Source organism: Ascidiella aspersa, chromosome 1 (genome assembly GCF_963924565.1).
Source record: "Ascidiella aspersa chromosome 1, kaAscAspe10.2, whole genome shotgun sequence".
Taxonomy (NCBI): domain Eukaryota; kingdom Metazoa; phylum Chordata; class Ascidiacea; order Phlebobranchia; family Ascidiidae; genus Ascidiella; species Ascidiella aspersa.
This window is the reverse complement of record NC_139447.1, coordinates 22,594,589-22,609,644: the sequence shown is the minus strand read 5'-3', so window position 1 is coordinate 22,609,644 and position 15,056 is coordinate 22,594,589. Positions and strand designations below refer to the sequence as shown.

The 15,056-nt window shown below is 36.8% G+C and overlaps 1 protein-coding gene across 3 annotated transcripts; it reads right to left on the bottom strand.

Annotated features, from left to right (window-relative positions):
* Positions 1-1,888: 1,888 nt before the first annotated feature.
* Positions 1,889-14,669, bottom strand: LOC146168306 (thioredoxin-related transmembrane protein 2-like). 3 transcript variants are annotated; one of them, XR_014494650.1, is made up of 6 exons: positions 14,479-14,669; positions 9,898-10,072; positions 8,610-8,686; positions 7,852-8,024; positions 4,904-5,634; positions 2,939-4,197 (listed from the first exon to the last, which is right to left on the bottom strand). XR_014494650.1 is itself a non-coding variant. In XM_083384006.1 (6 exons), exons 1-6 carry the CDS (start codon positions 14,653-14,655, stop codon positions 4,105-4,107), a joined length of 825 nt encoding a protein of 274 aa, XP_083240132.1. In that variant the 5' UTR covers positions 14,656-14,669; the 3' UTR covers positions 3,582-4,104. The 3 variants fall into 3 exon arrangements, 2 of the variants coding, with proteins under 2 accessions (XP_083240139.1, XP_083240132.1); XM_083384006.1 differs by lacking the exon at positions 4,904-5,634 and adding an exon at positions 4,719-4,848 and having other exon boundaries at positions 3,582-4,197; XM_083384013.1 differs by lacking the exons at positions 2,939-4,197; positions 4,904-5,634 and adding an exon at positions 1,889-2,166.
* Between the last annotated feature and the right edge of the window lie 387 nt (positions 14,670-15,056).

Sequence of the window (15,056 nt, the reverse complement as noted above, 5' to 3'; positions counted from 1 at the left end):
TTTCTGGCTGACTAAGATTAATAAAAAAATAAAAGTTATAGACTACAACATTCAGATGCACTTACAAAATATATTTCGTTATAAAACTTACCTTTTCTTTATTGCAATAAGATTTTGTAGGCAGGAGCAATGTTGGAAGTGCCCCAATCGCTAATCGTTTTCTTGTTCCATGTGCAATAATTTTCTCTTTTTCAAAATGGACTTCACAAATCGCCGCCCTGAATATATTATCATTTTCTTAAAACGAGCACTTATATACAGAAAAACAGCAACCTACGTTTCCTTATGTAACATGTGTTTAATTTTGTCATTTTGGCAAGGATCTCTAAACTGCAAAATAAAATGACGCAAGCTTGTCCTGTGCGCTTTTTCCTCTTCATTTTTTGCCAAATCTGGTCTTCCTATGGCAAACAAAGACCTAACAAACTTTGATCGGTTTGTATAAATCGCCTCTAGTATTAGTGCTCTATGGTTGAAGTGCAGTTAATTTAGGCCTACTCACCACCCTAAAACACTTTTTTATATTAATCCTTTTATAAAAAAATATTGAAAACATTTTGGTATTTTTAGAGAGATTAGTGTGTCATTAAAAATCTGTGGTGGGGACAGTGGCTCGCCATCCCTGGTCTAGAATCTTACCCACGAGTCGAAAACAATTATTAATGGCAATTATATTTGTTCTGATCCTTGACACACACACCCGCTAACGCACACCCTAACCCAAATAATGTGAGTTGAACAGTATGTAGTGGAATCTAAAAAATATATCTAAACTAGAATCTATAATGCATATAGTCTTAAATCTATATCAAAAAATATATTTAGAAATAAATAATGACAACGATAAGTCTAGTTTTTTCCTGGTGAGATCCGTCAAGGGTGCTGCGATGGCAGCGTAGTTTGGAATGAAGTCGCGGTAGTATCCAGTTAGGCCAAGGAAGGATCGCACTTCCTGTTTGGTCTGTGGGCGACCAGCATCACGTATCTTGGCTACTTTGTCATCATTTAAACCGATTCTACTATTCTTGATGTTATGGCCTAGAAAGTTGACGCTGGACGTACCAATGACGCATTTCGACGGCTTGATTGTTACACTTGCCTCGCGCAGACGGGTTAACAGCTTCTCTAAAGCATCCAGGTGATCGCTCCACGAATCAGTGTGAACTAATATGTCATCCACGTAGCTTTCTACATGTTCAAGCCCTTTAAGAAGCGGTCGCTTGGCCCGCATTAATGTAGCCCCGGAGTTTACCGTTTTTTTTTTGCCGAAAGGCATTTTGAGAAACTTGTAAGTCCCTACGTTGGTGGCAAAAGCGGTTTTGTGGACGTCTTCTTCGGCGACAGGTATTTGCCAGTAACCCTTTGTAAGATCCACTCTTGTAAAGTAGTTACTCCTCGACAATCACTTCTGGAAAACCTCATTGGCTGAAGGCATCGGATCAGAGTCGAAAATTGAAACTTTGTTCAGCTTGCGATAGTCGATGCATATCCTGTTTGAGCCATCTTTTTTTATATATCACCACCGGAGAAGCGTATGCAGATCGCGACCTCCGGATAACCCCGAGCCGTAACATGTCATCAATGTCCTTTTGCATCTCATATCTCAAACTAAACGGGACGGTGTAGGGCTTTGAACCAGGGCTGGGGAGCCACCGTAAAATAGCATTAGCTCCGGAGCCATCAGGCAATTATTAAATGGCTCCGGCTCCGGAGTCGTAAAACTCATATACTTTGGCTCCGGAGCCATCAAACACACACCCAATGACTCCGGCTCCAGCTCCGGTGCCACCAGTCACTTATTCAATGGCAAGTTTTAAAAATTGCTTTTGGCTAACTAACGTTGGAAATGGAACAAAATATAATTTGTTAGCTTTAGCACCACAAATTGAAAAATGGCTCCAGCTCCACAAAAATAATAAAAAGGGCTCCGGATCCGGCTCCACAAAAATAATAACAATGGCTCCGGCTCCAAAGAAAATGCTTAGCTCCGGGCTCCGGCTCCCCAGTCCTGCTTTGAACGAATGGGTTCGTTGTCCGTCAGCTGAATGCGGTGCTTGATAAAATCAACGTCTCCCGGCGCATCGCTGAAAATATCAGAGAACCTGTCGACGAGCGTCCGATTCTCTCGGTATCCACCCGACGAATAATGATGCAACACAACGCAATCTAAAACGAAATCGACACAAAGATATCATGCAGCGCTGGGAAAAGGGAGGCTACGAAACTCACACAAAGTTCTACCCCTGCTGAGGGAAACCGTGGCGGCGGTTAGCCGACCGAACGGCAGTTCACGCGGCCTAACACATTAGTTACCGGTATGCTTCAAAGGGTTACAATAATTAAATTTGTGACAAACCCTAACCCAATTTCTTAACAACCTAAACAGGTAAAAAATTCTTTTTGGTGGCAAAACAAAATTCGGTGTGAAAACAGCGGGCCCAATGGCGTCGTTTAAACTAGGGCATCCAAACATTGACACCAAAACGGCCGATGTAAAACCGACGGCCCCGATGGTCCCTTCTATATCGGATAAGTCCTTAACCCGTCGGAATAAAACCTAAATGACCAGAATCAGTCCTATATTTACCTCCCCGCCCCTATGTACATCACTATCTTCCTTAATAACTTTAACCCTAACCCATTTTCTAACCCCACCCATAATCCACCAGTAACCCCAAACAGGACCAAAAATCCGGTGCCAAAACAGCGGCACCCTAACGGTACTAGGGGTACCAATGTCGACACTAAAACGGTCGATGACAAACCGACGGACGACAGACTGATCCCATATACCTTCAGTTTCCGACCATAGGCCTTGTTCTGATGAATTTAGGACTTATTCCGACAGGTTAAGATCTTATTCAGATGATCTCTATCTTATACTAAACTGGATATTACCGTACTGCGTATTTGGCATTATAATGTCGTTGGTGTTAATAGCCTACTTATGGTTTTATAGATTTTTCTGCTTTAGGTATTGTTGCTTTTTAGGTCTTATTGTATCTTCCCCGGCGCAGGTGTTGCGCTAATCAAACAACACCAACAACCGTATTGCATATGGCAAGAGACGTGCTTGTAATTTAGCGCAGTGCCGTGCACTGAACTTGCAGACACTGCCGATAGTCAAAATATGATTCTACTAAAATCAATCACATATATTTCATGGTCTTGGATTAGTTTTTCGCCTGAAATTATAACGATCGCGCACCAAGCGGTTTCCAAGCTAGCGCCTGGCTGGAGTGTCGACGCGGTACGTATATGCTTGGCGTCTCAAGTTTGGTTTTGCACGTTAATTGGCTGTTTATGATAAGATTTTTTTTCTATTTATGACGTAATTACAAAAAACTATTATATGATCTTTGTGGAGTTCACAAATATTGATCTAATTAAAAACCACTTTTTATTATTGCATAATTACCTAGTTTGATATTCTACGTGGTCTTATTTCCATTGCCGCACACTTTTTTTACTAAACTATTATTTCGCAGTTTATGGCTAATAATTATTAGTTGTCCATTTTGAAACGGTATTGTATTATTTTCGTAGTGTACAGAATGTGAAAGTGTTTGGGTTGTCTTAAACCGAAATCTCCAACCCAGGCGTCTGTCAGCAGTTTTTAGGGTTCAACAAAACTTTATTTTAGCTTAATTAGTTTAATATCCAGCCTCGTCCGGAAACATTTTAACAGATAAATTCAAAAACAAAAACAAACCTGGAGACAAACGTATTTTTACACTGCGATATTAAATTAAGTATTAAAGAGTGGTGCTATAATCAAAAATCGATTTCTGTCGGTATGGCAAAATTTCAAAAAATTATTTATTGAAGGAAAATACTGAAAATCAACGAGCTGAAAGCACCAAACGCCTAATCCCGAAATGTAGGCCTCCACCGGTTTGATAAGAATGCGAAAACCTGACAGACTTCAAATACAAGAAGGCAATAAAAGTTCGACGCACAGTAAATAAATCAATAATGTGATGCTAAGGGGAAAACATTTTAACAACAGTTTCGTATACATCAACTCGTTACGCCTACGTGAAGCACTACAACAGAGTGAGCACCAAAACACACAACATGTTGGCTGGTGATGAAAAATATTATTTACTCTATTTTTTTATTAGACTTCTTGGACTTCGATTTCATCAATGACTGCTCAAATAGATTTTTCAGGTCAAAGTCACGCTTCATATTTTCCTAAACAAACAATTTATAATGAAGTACAAGGTATAAACATAACAAAATTTGGACAAAATGCGCTTTTAATCATTTTATTTTCGAGTTGGTTAGATCAGTGGTTCCCAACCTTTTTCAAGGCGACTCAAAATTCAAAGATTTTGAACTGGGTAAATCTCGCGATCCAAGCCTCTTTTGGTGAGGAGCGGGCCCAGGATTTTTGTTTTGTCTATTATTTTGTTTAGATATTTTAGAGATGACGTCACAAACTCTTTCTCACATAGTAAACGCTGACATTTTGTATCGTGATAAGCGATTTAACTTTGGGTCGCTACCTATACGTTGGGAAACACTGCGTTAGACGAAACGTGCACGATTTGCATCATACTGAAATAACATGATTTTTACAATTCAACACAACTTAAGTTTGCGTTGCTGTTTGTCAAACCAATTTGTTTTAAAGTTTGTTAAAACAAGAATGTAGTCAGTTTTATAAATCAGTAAATAAATAACATTTATAAAATACATATTTTTAGACAAACCTCAGAAAATATATATTTAATAAATTTCTTTTTGGGACCAATCATAGGGCGCCAGTTGTTTATTTTACCTCCGCTAAATACAATGACAGTGGGCAGTTGTTGCGAGAGTGTTGACACACTTACTCCATACCTAAGTAAGTTAAACACATTATAAATTAAAAAATAGACTGTGCTCCACAACATACCAATAGATAGAAATTGCTCTTCTGGTGGATTGAAGTTATAAAATGACGTTTCGACAGAAGATACCAGTTTACCTCATCAGGGTTAAAATTAAAACTCTACTACGTTAGCCAGCTTATATAATAAAAAAGTATAAATATAAAAAGATTATGTATTAACAATAAATCTTTGGAAAAACAAGCCCTAACAGAGCTAAAAAACAATACAGGTTTGGTGCTTCAATGAGTAACAGTTGTTATGGAGAAAATTGAAACAATAAACTATACAAAATGTTCGCAGACAAGGACACTTATTGTCCTGTTATGGTTAGTCCCACTCAGGGTATAAAAAAAACAGGTAAACAGGTACAAACATGCTAAGACTAAAAACAGAAATGATGGAATCATTACGAACTGAACCCTTAAAGCCCTGAATCTACATCGCCATTCCTCTACGGCAGTGGTTCTCAGCCGGGGTGCCGCGGCACGCTGTGGTGCCATTTCTAATGCCAAAGGGTGCCAAGAGATATTTGGGAATCTTTAGAAATCTGATTTTTGCTCAATTCTTACAGAAATTCTCGAGCAAGACGTTTATCGGACAGAACGATAATCAGTATCTGACAAATAACCATGCACACCGAGTGCTCGCATAAGGCTACAGCTTGTCTCTAACCAACGAGATTGCCAACTGTGCTCAAAATGCGTCCGATTCTCTCGGTATCCACCCGACGAATAATGATGCAACACAACGCAATCTAAAACGAAATCGACACAAAGATATCATGCAGCGCTGGGAAAAGGGAGGCTACGAAACTCACACAAAGTTCTACCCCTGAGGGAAACCGTGGCGGCGGTTAGCCGACCGAACGGCAGTTCACGCGGCCTAACACATTAGTTACCGGTATGCTTCAAAGGGTTACAATAAACTTTTTGCGTGGCATTCGAGTGAAATAAATCCAATCAAAACTTCCTACGTTGTGCAGAGTGGATGTGTGCTGTTCCAGTTCCGTTTATTGCGACATTCTAGTGATTTACCTACGGAAAAATCTTGTAGGGATGCCGCAATCTATTTATTATTTCTAAAGGGGTGCCGTAAGCCATAAAGGTTGAAAGGTTGAGAACCACTGCTCTATGTTCTTCCCAAGATACACAAGCCCCGCATAAGCCTTTTGTTTTATTTTTTGTATCCCTCACCTTTAATCTAGCGGAACGTATTTCCTTAATTTAACCTCAGGACAAACGGTCAAGTCTCCAAATACAAGACGATAAAATCAGGACATGTTTTACGTTTAGTCCCTGTTTACCAAATTCCCTGCAAACCTACCTAACAAGCGGCCAATGAACGTCTTAACCAAGACCACACACTGGAAAACAGGGGAAGTTTAATAATAATGATATAATTAAAAGGTTTAAAATATGCCTAGATTCCACATCACTTAAATTCAGAAGAAACATTACAAACAGTACTATGGGCGACGGGTGTACCAGAAATCCAAAAGGGGCTCCCGAATTTGTAACTAAAGGTCTGACGTTAATGATAAAAAAACTGTTTAGGCCTAATGAACACAAATGCGGTCACCCGTTTCAGTAACTGTGGCAAACTTCAAAATGGAGGACATTGAACAATGTTTCCTAAATTCACGTCATTCCCCACACGAAAGGTATAAGTTGATGACAAGTTCGTCCTAATAAAACCAATCTCTTACAGCAGTTCCTCAACCACTTTGAACAGTTTGGAACAAAGCATTAGATTCACAGTGGAAACAGGAAACAAAGGTTCAGGTTTGTTTTTGCACCCGTAACCTGTTTTTTGCACCCGTTGATCACCCGTAAAAAGTAACACATTTAGTTTGCTTCATAAATTTCAGATAACACCGGACCACCATTTTCAGCATAAATGCTTGGTTGTAAACACCTTACTACACCGAGCTCATGAGAAAAAACGGATACCCTAATTGGGTTTTTAAACCACAAATCACACAGCTAACCAGAATCGAAAGGTCTGGGTATTATTTCTTACGTTCCAAGTGTCAGCCAAAATTTAAACGGATTTTAAACAGTTAGATATCTTAATACGATTAAAATATTTTAAACCAATGTTCCGCTAAGCGCAAAGTGATTTCCAACCTGGGTGCCGTTTCTAATGCTCAAGGATGCCCAGAGATACTTAAGTTAATATCATTTTAATTCCAAGTTTTGTTTTTTTACTTAGCTTTCTTAAATGTTTTCTACAGTGTGTTGTTTTAATTTTTATTGTGACATCACAGCAAACCATTTAGCGTAAAAACTAGGAAGGTTGCCGCGAAATATTTATATTTTTAGGGTGCCGTTAGCAAGGACGGGAACCTCTGGCTTAGGCGATTTCTTTTAAACGAGCAGAGTAGATCGCCACAATATGCCGTCCTACATCGTTTTAGAGAGTGCATTTGCTATAAATTTATAACGACTAAATTACAAGAGCACAACGCATTGTTTCAATGATAATATAGGGAAGCCCGGACGGTTTCCACACGTTTTGAAGGTTTGGCGCTAATGATTGAATATGTGTGGAAACAACAAGGTTTTCTTTGTATAATGGATCATTAAAAACAAAAAATTAATAATTTTTTTAGGAACCAATTTCCTCGTTCTGGCTGATCCTTGGCAAATATAGTCACTAAGTCACCAGCGCTCTGCCATACTGCTGCAATCACTTATTAATTTTGGATTGAAATAGAGTAATTTTTAAACAATTTATATGCCTAGCAGCAAGTTTTTCTCACTAATCAATCTCTAACTATTAATTATTCCCACTAATCAAATAAAAAAATTGGAACAAGTTATTTTAAAGCAATTTCATCAATTTTCTGGCTGATTCACCGGCCAAAATAGTCGCCTCATTGCCAGCATTCTACCATACTGACGTACACTTATTACAAATCAGCAGCTTTTAACTGCAAGACAATGTTTTAAAAGCACAGTAACCAACTTACTCTTTAGCAGCATCCGGGTACTTTCCAACATCAACCTTTCCAAATCGCAGGAATTCGGTTGCAAATTCATTTGACAGAGCTCCAAAAGCAGGGGTTACAACTTGACAAGGAGGCGACCATGTTGCATAAAACAGCATAACCCATGTGGTGTTAGGCTCATCTTTTAAAACTTTCTGAAATTTTTTAGCGAATATTAACTAAAAAAAACAATGTGGTTTATTAGTTACTAAGCGTCTTGATTTACAACAATTGTTATAAAATCACCTTTTAATTGGCATTTGATGACATCATATTCAGCAGAAAATTTTAAAAACAATAAAAAAAATCTTAGTTTGGGACAGACTTACCAACAGCCTTAACATTTGAATTCAAAATTATTTAAAACAGATCTTGGGATATCCCAATCATTATAAATGTTTCTAAATGACAAATGTTACTTGTTTGATGTTTGTTTAAATGTGTAATATGAAAGAAGCATAGTAAAGTTTATGTAAAACAATGGTCAGGAAACTTGCTGACTGCAGGTAAAAGTATACCACACAGTAATAAAAGGAACACAGCTATCCAACAGGTCAAAAAGCATATATATCTTATTTTGCAATAAAACAAACAAAATTTTCCTATGGGTTAAACTCAATAATATGATGTAGCATATTTAAATTCCTATCAATCAAGTTAAAGCTTATTGACACTTCTAGTTCTTTGTATGCATGCAAATTCATTGTAGTCTGGCTAACATGACAATAATTAAAACTTACTTTTAAAGTCTTGTCATTAAAGTAAGTTATTTCTTCTGGGCCATCAACAAAGTTTTCTGGAAATATCCACAACCTGACTAAATACACAAAATCAACTCAAATTGCGAGTTTAAACAGGCAATAAAATTAAAGAAGCTGGTCATCACTAGACTGAAGTGTAAATTGCTTTTCCTACTAAACAGTTAATAACCCAAAGGATTGTTTAATCAATGTTAATTTTAGATTTATGCAGGTCAATTTTAGAATGAGAGTAGTTTGCAAAACAATAATATAAACTGATTTGATTGACAACAAGTATATAAATTCTACAAATCTGTTGTTTAATATGGTAAAACTAAATACCCGCCACAAGAATTTATCTATTATGGTTACAATCAGTGTTGGAATTCATTTTGGGATTTTGAGCATCATTGTAAGAAAAATTATGATTGTATACAATAAAACAGTGGTTCTCAAAGTATGAGTCGCAACCCATGTTTGGGTAGGGCAAAAAAATGCGTCGCTCTAAGGTGCTTCAATAGATAGTATAGTTTCGTTTCTTTTTATGCAAGCTATAGTTTCGTTTCCTTTGATGCGAGCTATAGGTTCATTTCTTTTAATGCAAGCTATAGGTTTCTTTTAAAGCGAGGTATAGTTTCGTTTCTAATGATGCGAGCTATAGGTTTGTTTCTTTTGATGCAAGGTATAGGATTGTTCCTTTAAACTAGGTCAGGGATGGCGAACCACTGACCACAGATTTTTAATGACCCACTTGTCTCTCTAGTATAGAAATACCGAAATGTTACCAATCATTTTCAGAAAAGAATAAATGTAAAAAAAACAATTTTTTGTTAGATAGCACTATTTAGTTTAAATCAGGGCTTCCCAATCTGTTGGTTGTGCAAAATTGTTTTAGGTGTGACGAGTAGGCCTACATTAACTGCACTTCAACAAATGCATGCAGAAAAGCAGAATTAAATATATGACTCACTTAAGTGTATTTTGTAAGAAAAAAATCTTGTTTGTGACCCGCGCAATGAAAAGGTTCGCCATCCCAGAACTAGGTCATTAAAAGTTGCAGGTAGTATTATTAAAAGTTAAAATCAATCCTTTGTTTGTAATAATAAATCATTGTTTCATAGAACTGTGTAGACTACTGCATCTGGTTGTCTGTGTCTTTTTCTATTTCATGCATGTCAGAAAAATACATTTTTTGATGTTTGAGGCTTGGGTTGTGACATGTTCATAAAACTCTGATTAGGGTCGCGCTCAAAAAAGTTTGACAACCACTGCAATACAACATACTTACTTAAGCACAAAATAGTATATACAAAGCATAGACGAATATCAAGCCTGTAAAAAAGTACAGCATTGGCAAGCTTTGCATACATGAGTGTTGTAGTTATCATCTGTTCTAATGAGACAGCAGCTCGATTCTTTAAAACCATAAGGCACATAAAGAACATAAACATCTCAACCTCCCTCTGATAAAAAAAGGAAAAAACTTTTTACCAAATTAGGCAACACACAGCAAAGTATTTTACATATATATCACGGGTGCAAAACTAACTCATGACCCTTTTTCTAAATTTTGTTCTAATTTTTGTAAAAACAAAAATGCCAAATTTAATCATGGCAGGTTGAATATCTACTCGGCACTAATATAATGTACTATTTATGTATGTTCTGCTTTTATTTATTAAACACCAATAATCTTATTTCAAATTTTCCCACTAAATTGAATTGGTCAAGGTAAAACTCCCCAATGAACACAAAGTCTAAAATCCCAGACAAATCCGGGACTATCTAGACTTACAACCACCCTGGTTCTGTATCGACCAATTTTAAATTCCAGCTTATCTGGCCTGGGGAAGGCCGTCATTTAGGAATTTAAAAGCAAATACCGGGGTCATACCATGTCAATTCACCAGGCTATTTAACTGCTAGTTTCAGATTTTTAAAATTAAAAAAAAAAAAAAAAAAAAGTCTTTTTGACAAAAATGATGTATTAATTTACTCAATACTAGCAGGATTTATAATCTTTTTTTAAGGTCACTTTTGTGCTAATTGAAGCATAACTGAAAAGTAAAATCTGACGTCATCTCAATTTCTTAAATTTGTTTTTGATATAACTCACAATAAGGGTCTAATACAGGGGTTCCCAACCTGTGGTACAAAGGTTTTACAGGTGGTACGCGAGTAGCTCCGTTTTTGTTTTTTTTACAAAAAACTGGGTTCACAACTTTTATATTTTTTCAAATGATTGCTCTTGATAGATATCATCTACTGTTTTATAGCTTAATCTACAAATAGCATTGAATAATGCTAGTTGTAAGCTTAAAATAGATGAAAACATGATTCAATCAAAATAGTTGTTCTACAACAGTGGTTCTTAACCGGGGGCGCCAAGCAATTCTTAGTTGGGTGCAAGCTCCACTCCAATATGTAATTTTTATAATGATTTTATCAGCTCCATGTTGTGTTAGTTATTAAATCTGATTGTATGCTGCCCTATGCATAACATCAAAATCACACATGTTTAGAAAAGTAATTGAAGAAAACTGCTTCATAGTTTTTCAATTTGCGAACTTTGAGGCTACTTATGCTTTAATATAGTTTCTCGAATTTTGGAACAATATTTGCTATTTTTGTTACGGCCAATTTGGACTGTGTTTAGTCTGAACAGTATAATATGGTTAAAAAAGAACGAAGTGGTGCACCATGCCACCCTCTCCACAAACTTCGATCAATATTTACAACAAAAGTACAAAAAAATTCTCCGCTTCTGTTGTAAATTTTTCATGCCCTCCAAGACCAATATCCTGGAAACGGCCGTGGCAAAATTATAGGCTATTATGGAGTTGTAACAAACGGTTCTCTTCAAGCAAAAATTTACACTCGCCAGGCGGGCAAGCGGCTATCAATCAGCACTCGCCCGGACGTAACAACACTCGCCAAATTTGTTGGCATGCAGTCTGCAAATTTCCATTCTAGCGCGGTAATTTCTTGGGTTATCGTTAACCTGGCGTATGGTTTCTATACGTAAACATTAGTTTTTATAAAAGTCTGGTCGTTTATTTCCATGCATGGATGAACAAATTAATGACCCATAAAGCAGTTTACGCTTAAAAGAAAGTATTTAGCCGAAATATTTTTTTTACAATCTATAATGAAAATAAATAATACTGACAATTTAATAGCCACGACATGCCTATTTTCCTTTTTTTTTCAAAATGCTTGCGCTCTCTTTTTGTATTTTGGTTTACTGTGCCTAAAGGACGTTTCACCGCAGGTTGCTTCGCGCCACAAACAAAACGCCATATATTGCTCAACACTAAGTTACTGGCTGAATCGCAAATAATGACTAAATAATTGTAAATTTACAGCTAAACCATTCATTCGCAAACTTAACAACCACATTCACCAGAGGTTATGTGTTGCGCGACGCCCTATAGTGGGTTGTTCGATTTTCCAAGGGCGTCTGCAATGGTTTCGATTCGTATCAAAACATAATTGCCATATAAAATATTTTAGAGAGTTATTTTTTAAGCTTTGGCTTGGTTGACCGCTATGAACTTAAGAGATCGCAACAACATACTTACGTAGACTAATTGCTAATTCTCGGGTGTAGTTAAGTAGGCGGATTTTTGAAATACCGTAGTGTTCGGTGGGCTGTTTCGGTCCCTCAAAACATCTTAAAAAACACTACTTACAAATAAAATAAGACATTTGCATTCGAACTCATTGTTGCCAAAAACTACAGCAATTGCTGATAATATTCTTATATAAACAATTCAATAAATATAGAAAAGTAAAATTCTTATCGCTGGGTACATCGCAGGTTCAGTAAACTCTTCAAAAAGGCGTCAACGACCAGGTTAAAGATTTAAAAATTAACAACGTAAAGGTTAAGCATTAAACCTTTGACTATTTACCACTGCAGCAATGAAGTTTTTGATTGTTGGCCGTCTTTATTACGATCATACAACGGGACAAAGAATCTTTATTACGAGCTTCGAACGTGACTTGGATTAACCTTATTATTTGTGTAGTGTTGAATGTATTTGCTCCTTAGTGTATAAGGAAATAACTGGCGCTAAGTAATATTTCGCTTAGTAGTGGTGCTTAACACAAGTTGTCCTTCACCAACTAATTAAATTTTTCGCCGAATCCACTCGCCAGTTAGGCGAGTCGGTGTCAATCAGTACTCGCCAGGAGCGATTTGTACTCGCATTGGCGAGCGGGCGAGTGCTTAAGCCCAAACCTGCATTTGTAACAAATTTTAGACAATTACCTTCTAAGCAATATTATCAATGACCAGCAGGACGTATCAGGGTTGTTCCTAAGCAAAAATTTACACTCGCCAGCCTGGCGAGCGGCTATCTATCAGCACTCGCCAGGACGAAATAACACTCGCCGAAAATATTTGGCGCCGTTTGCAAACTTCCATCCAAGCGTGGTAATTTCTTGGGTTATCCTCTTAACTTGTCTTATGGTTTCTAAGCGTAACTTTAGTTTTTTTCCAATGAAGCAGTTTACGCTTAAAACAATGTTTTTTTAGCGAAATATTTGTTGCAATCTTTAGTTAAAAAATAACGCCATTTTTCTAAAAATGCTCGCGCTTGCGCTGTCGTTTTAAGTATTTTTATTTTCTGTGCTTGAAGGTGTTTCACCGCAGGTTGCTTCGAGCCACAAACAAAATGCCACATTTCACCTAACACCATAGTTACTGGTTGAACAGCAAATACTGACAAAATAGTCAAATTTACATCTAAACATTCATTCGAAAAGTTAACAACCACAAGCACCAGAGGTTCTATGCTGCGACGCCCTATAGTGTGGGTCATTTCAATTTCCCAAGGGTGTCCGCAATGGTTCGGTGTGTATCTTAACATAATTCCCATAAAAAAATATTTTTATCCCATAAAAAATATTATTTTTTTAAGCTTTGTCTTGGTTGACCGCTATTAACTTAAAAGATCGCAACACATGCTTACGTAGACTAATTGTTAATTCTCAGCTGTACTTACACAAGTAGGCGACACAAGATGACGTATTTTTGTTTAAAACGGGACAAAGAGTCTTTATTACGAGCTTCGAACGTGACTTCGATTAACCTTATTATTTGTGTAGTGTTGAATATATTTGCGTCTTGGTGTTTAAGGAAATAACTGGCGCTAAGTAATATTTCGCTTAGTAGTGGTGCTTAACACAAGTTTTCCTACACACACTAATTAAATTCCTCGCCGAAGCCACTCGCCAGTCGGGCGAGTGAGTGTCAATCAGCACTCGCCAGGAGCGATTTGCACTCGCATTGGCAAGAGGGCGAGTGCTTAAGCCCAACCCTGCGTATGTTATCTTTTCACCACTTTCATACAATGTTTAGCAATCAGTGGCACATAGCGGTTAAAATTATGTAAAGATTCAGTATGACGACTCCTACCTGACATGCCAAAACTCTTCCTTACCAATGACGATTTGCAGTACTGATTTGTTGTCAGTTTGCACAGAACAGAAAAATAAACTTGGTAAACCATTCGGACCCCCAACCCCCAGGGATATGGCACTAAGTATATATATTTTATATACCCACAATTATGATGTAAAAATTTATTATACACATTTTTTAATAGGGTTACTAAATTTAAAATATCACCAATAAATTAATGTAAAAGAATCGCTGATATACAATGAGGGCAACTTGGAAAAATACCCATAATTTAAAACATCTACCGAAAAAGCAGGAATAATCCATGTACGTTCAATTGTTACAGGTTGGTTATTTAAGCAAATGTGTGGGTACATAACAGTATCACAATTTTCAATTAACATTACTTGTGGTTAGCTTTTAATAACTATATTTTTAAGGAATACATTATTATAAACTTACCCAATCAAATGAACAAATTTCTTCATTAAACGGTAAATAATAACATACAGGCCAGACTTTTCGGCAGAAAACAAATGCAAGGCTTAAAATAACACTGGAAACAAGTCCAGGAGTCAAGGATTTTTGCCAAGACTTTGAATTTTTTAACAGCAATATTAGCGGAGTTAAAATAGCCATGATGCAAATATGTAACACCTATTTAAACAAAATAGATTGTACAATTTTTTTTTATAACTAAAGAGCGCCAGTGTATAAAAGGGAAACATAAGCAAAATAAGCATGTATATTTCTTTTAAATTTCGCACAACATAGTATACACATTCAATTCCTTTTTTTAATTCTCTGCAACTGCAGGAATGACATAGGGGTACAAGTACCTAGTCAGAAAAGTACTAATGGCACTTCCTAAGGTAAGAATGTGCGAAATCGGAATAAGGCCAGAAGCGCTACAGGACTGTCTTAGTAAAGGCTGACTTTACTAAGACAACTATAGTGCTAGTCATTGATAAACAACGCAAATCAAGGATTATAGTATTATACAGGGACGAGGATTACAAGGCAGCTCACAAAAACAAGCA

Coding starts and splice junctions, on each gene's coding strand:
- LOC146168306 (XM_083384006.1), bottom strand. CDS start 14,655: ATGGCTATTTTAACTCCGCTAATATTGCTGTTAAAAAATTCAAAGTCT. Junction 8,687..9,897: donor ATATACTATTTTGTGCTTAA/GTAAGTATGTTG, acceptor TTGTGTATTTAG/TCAGGTTGTGGATATTTCCA. Junction 4,198..4,718: donor TTAAATATATATTTTCTGAG/GTTTGTCTAAAA, acceptor TTGTTTGTTTAG/GAAAATATGAAGCGTGACTT.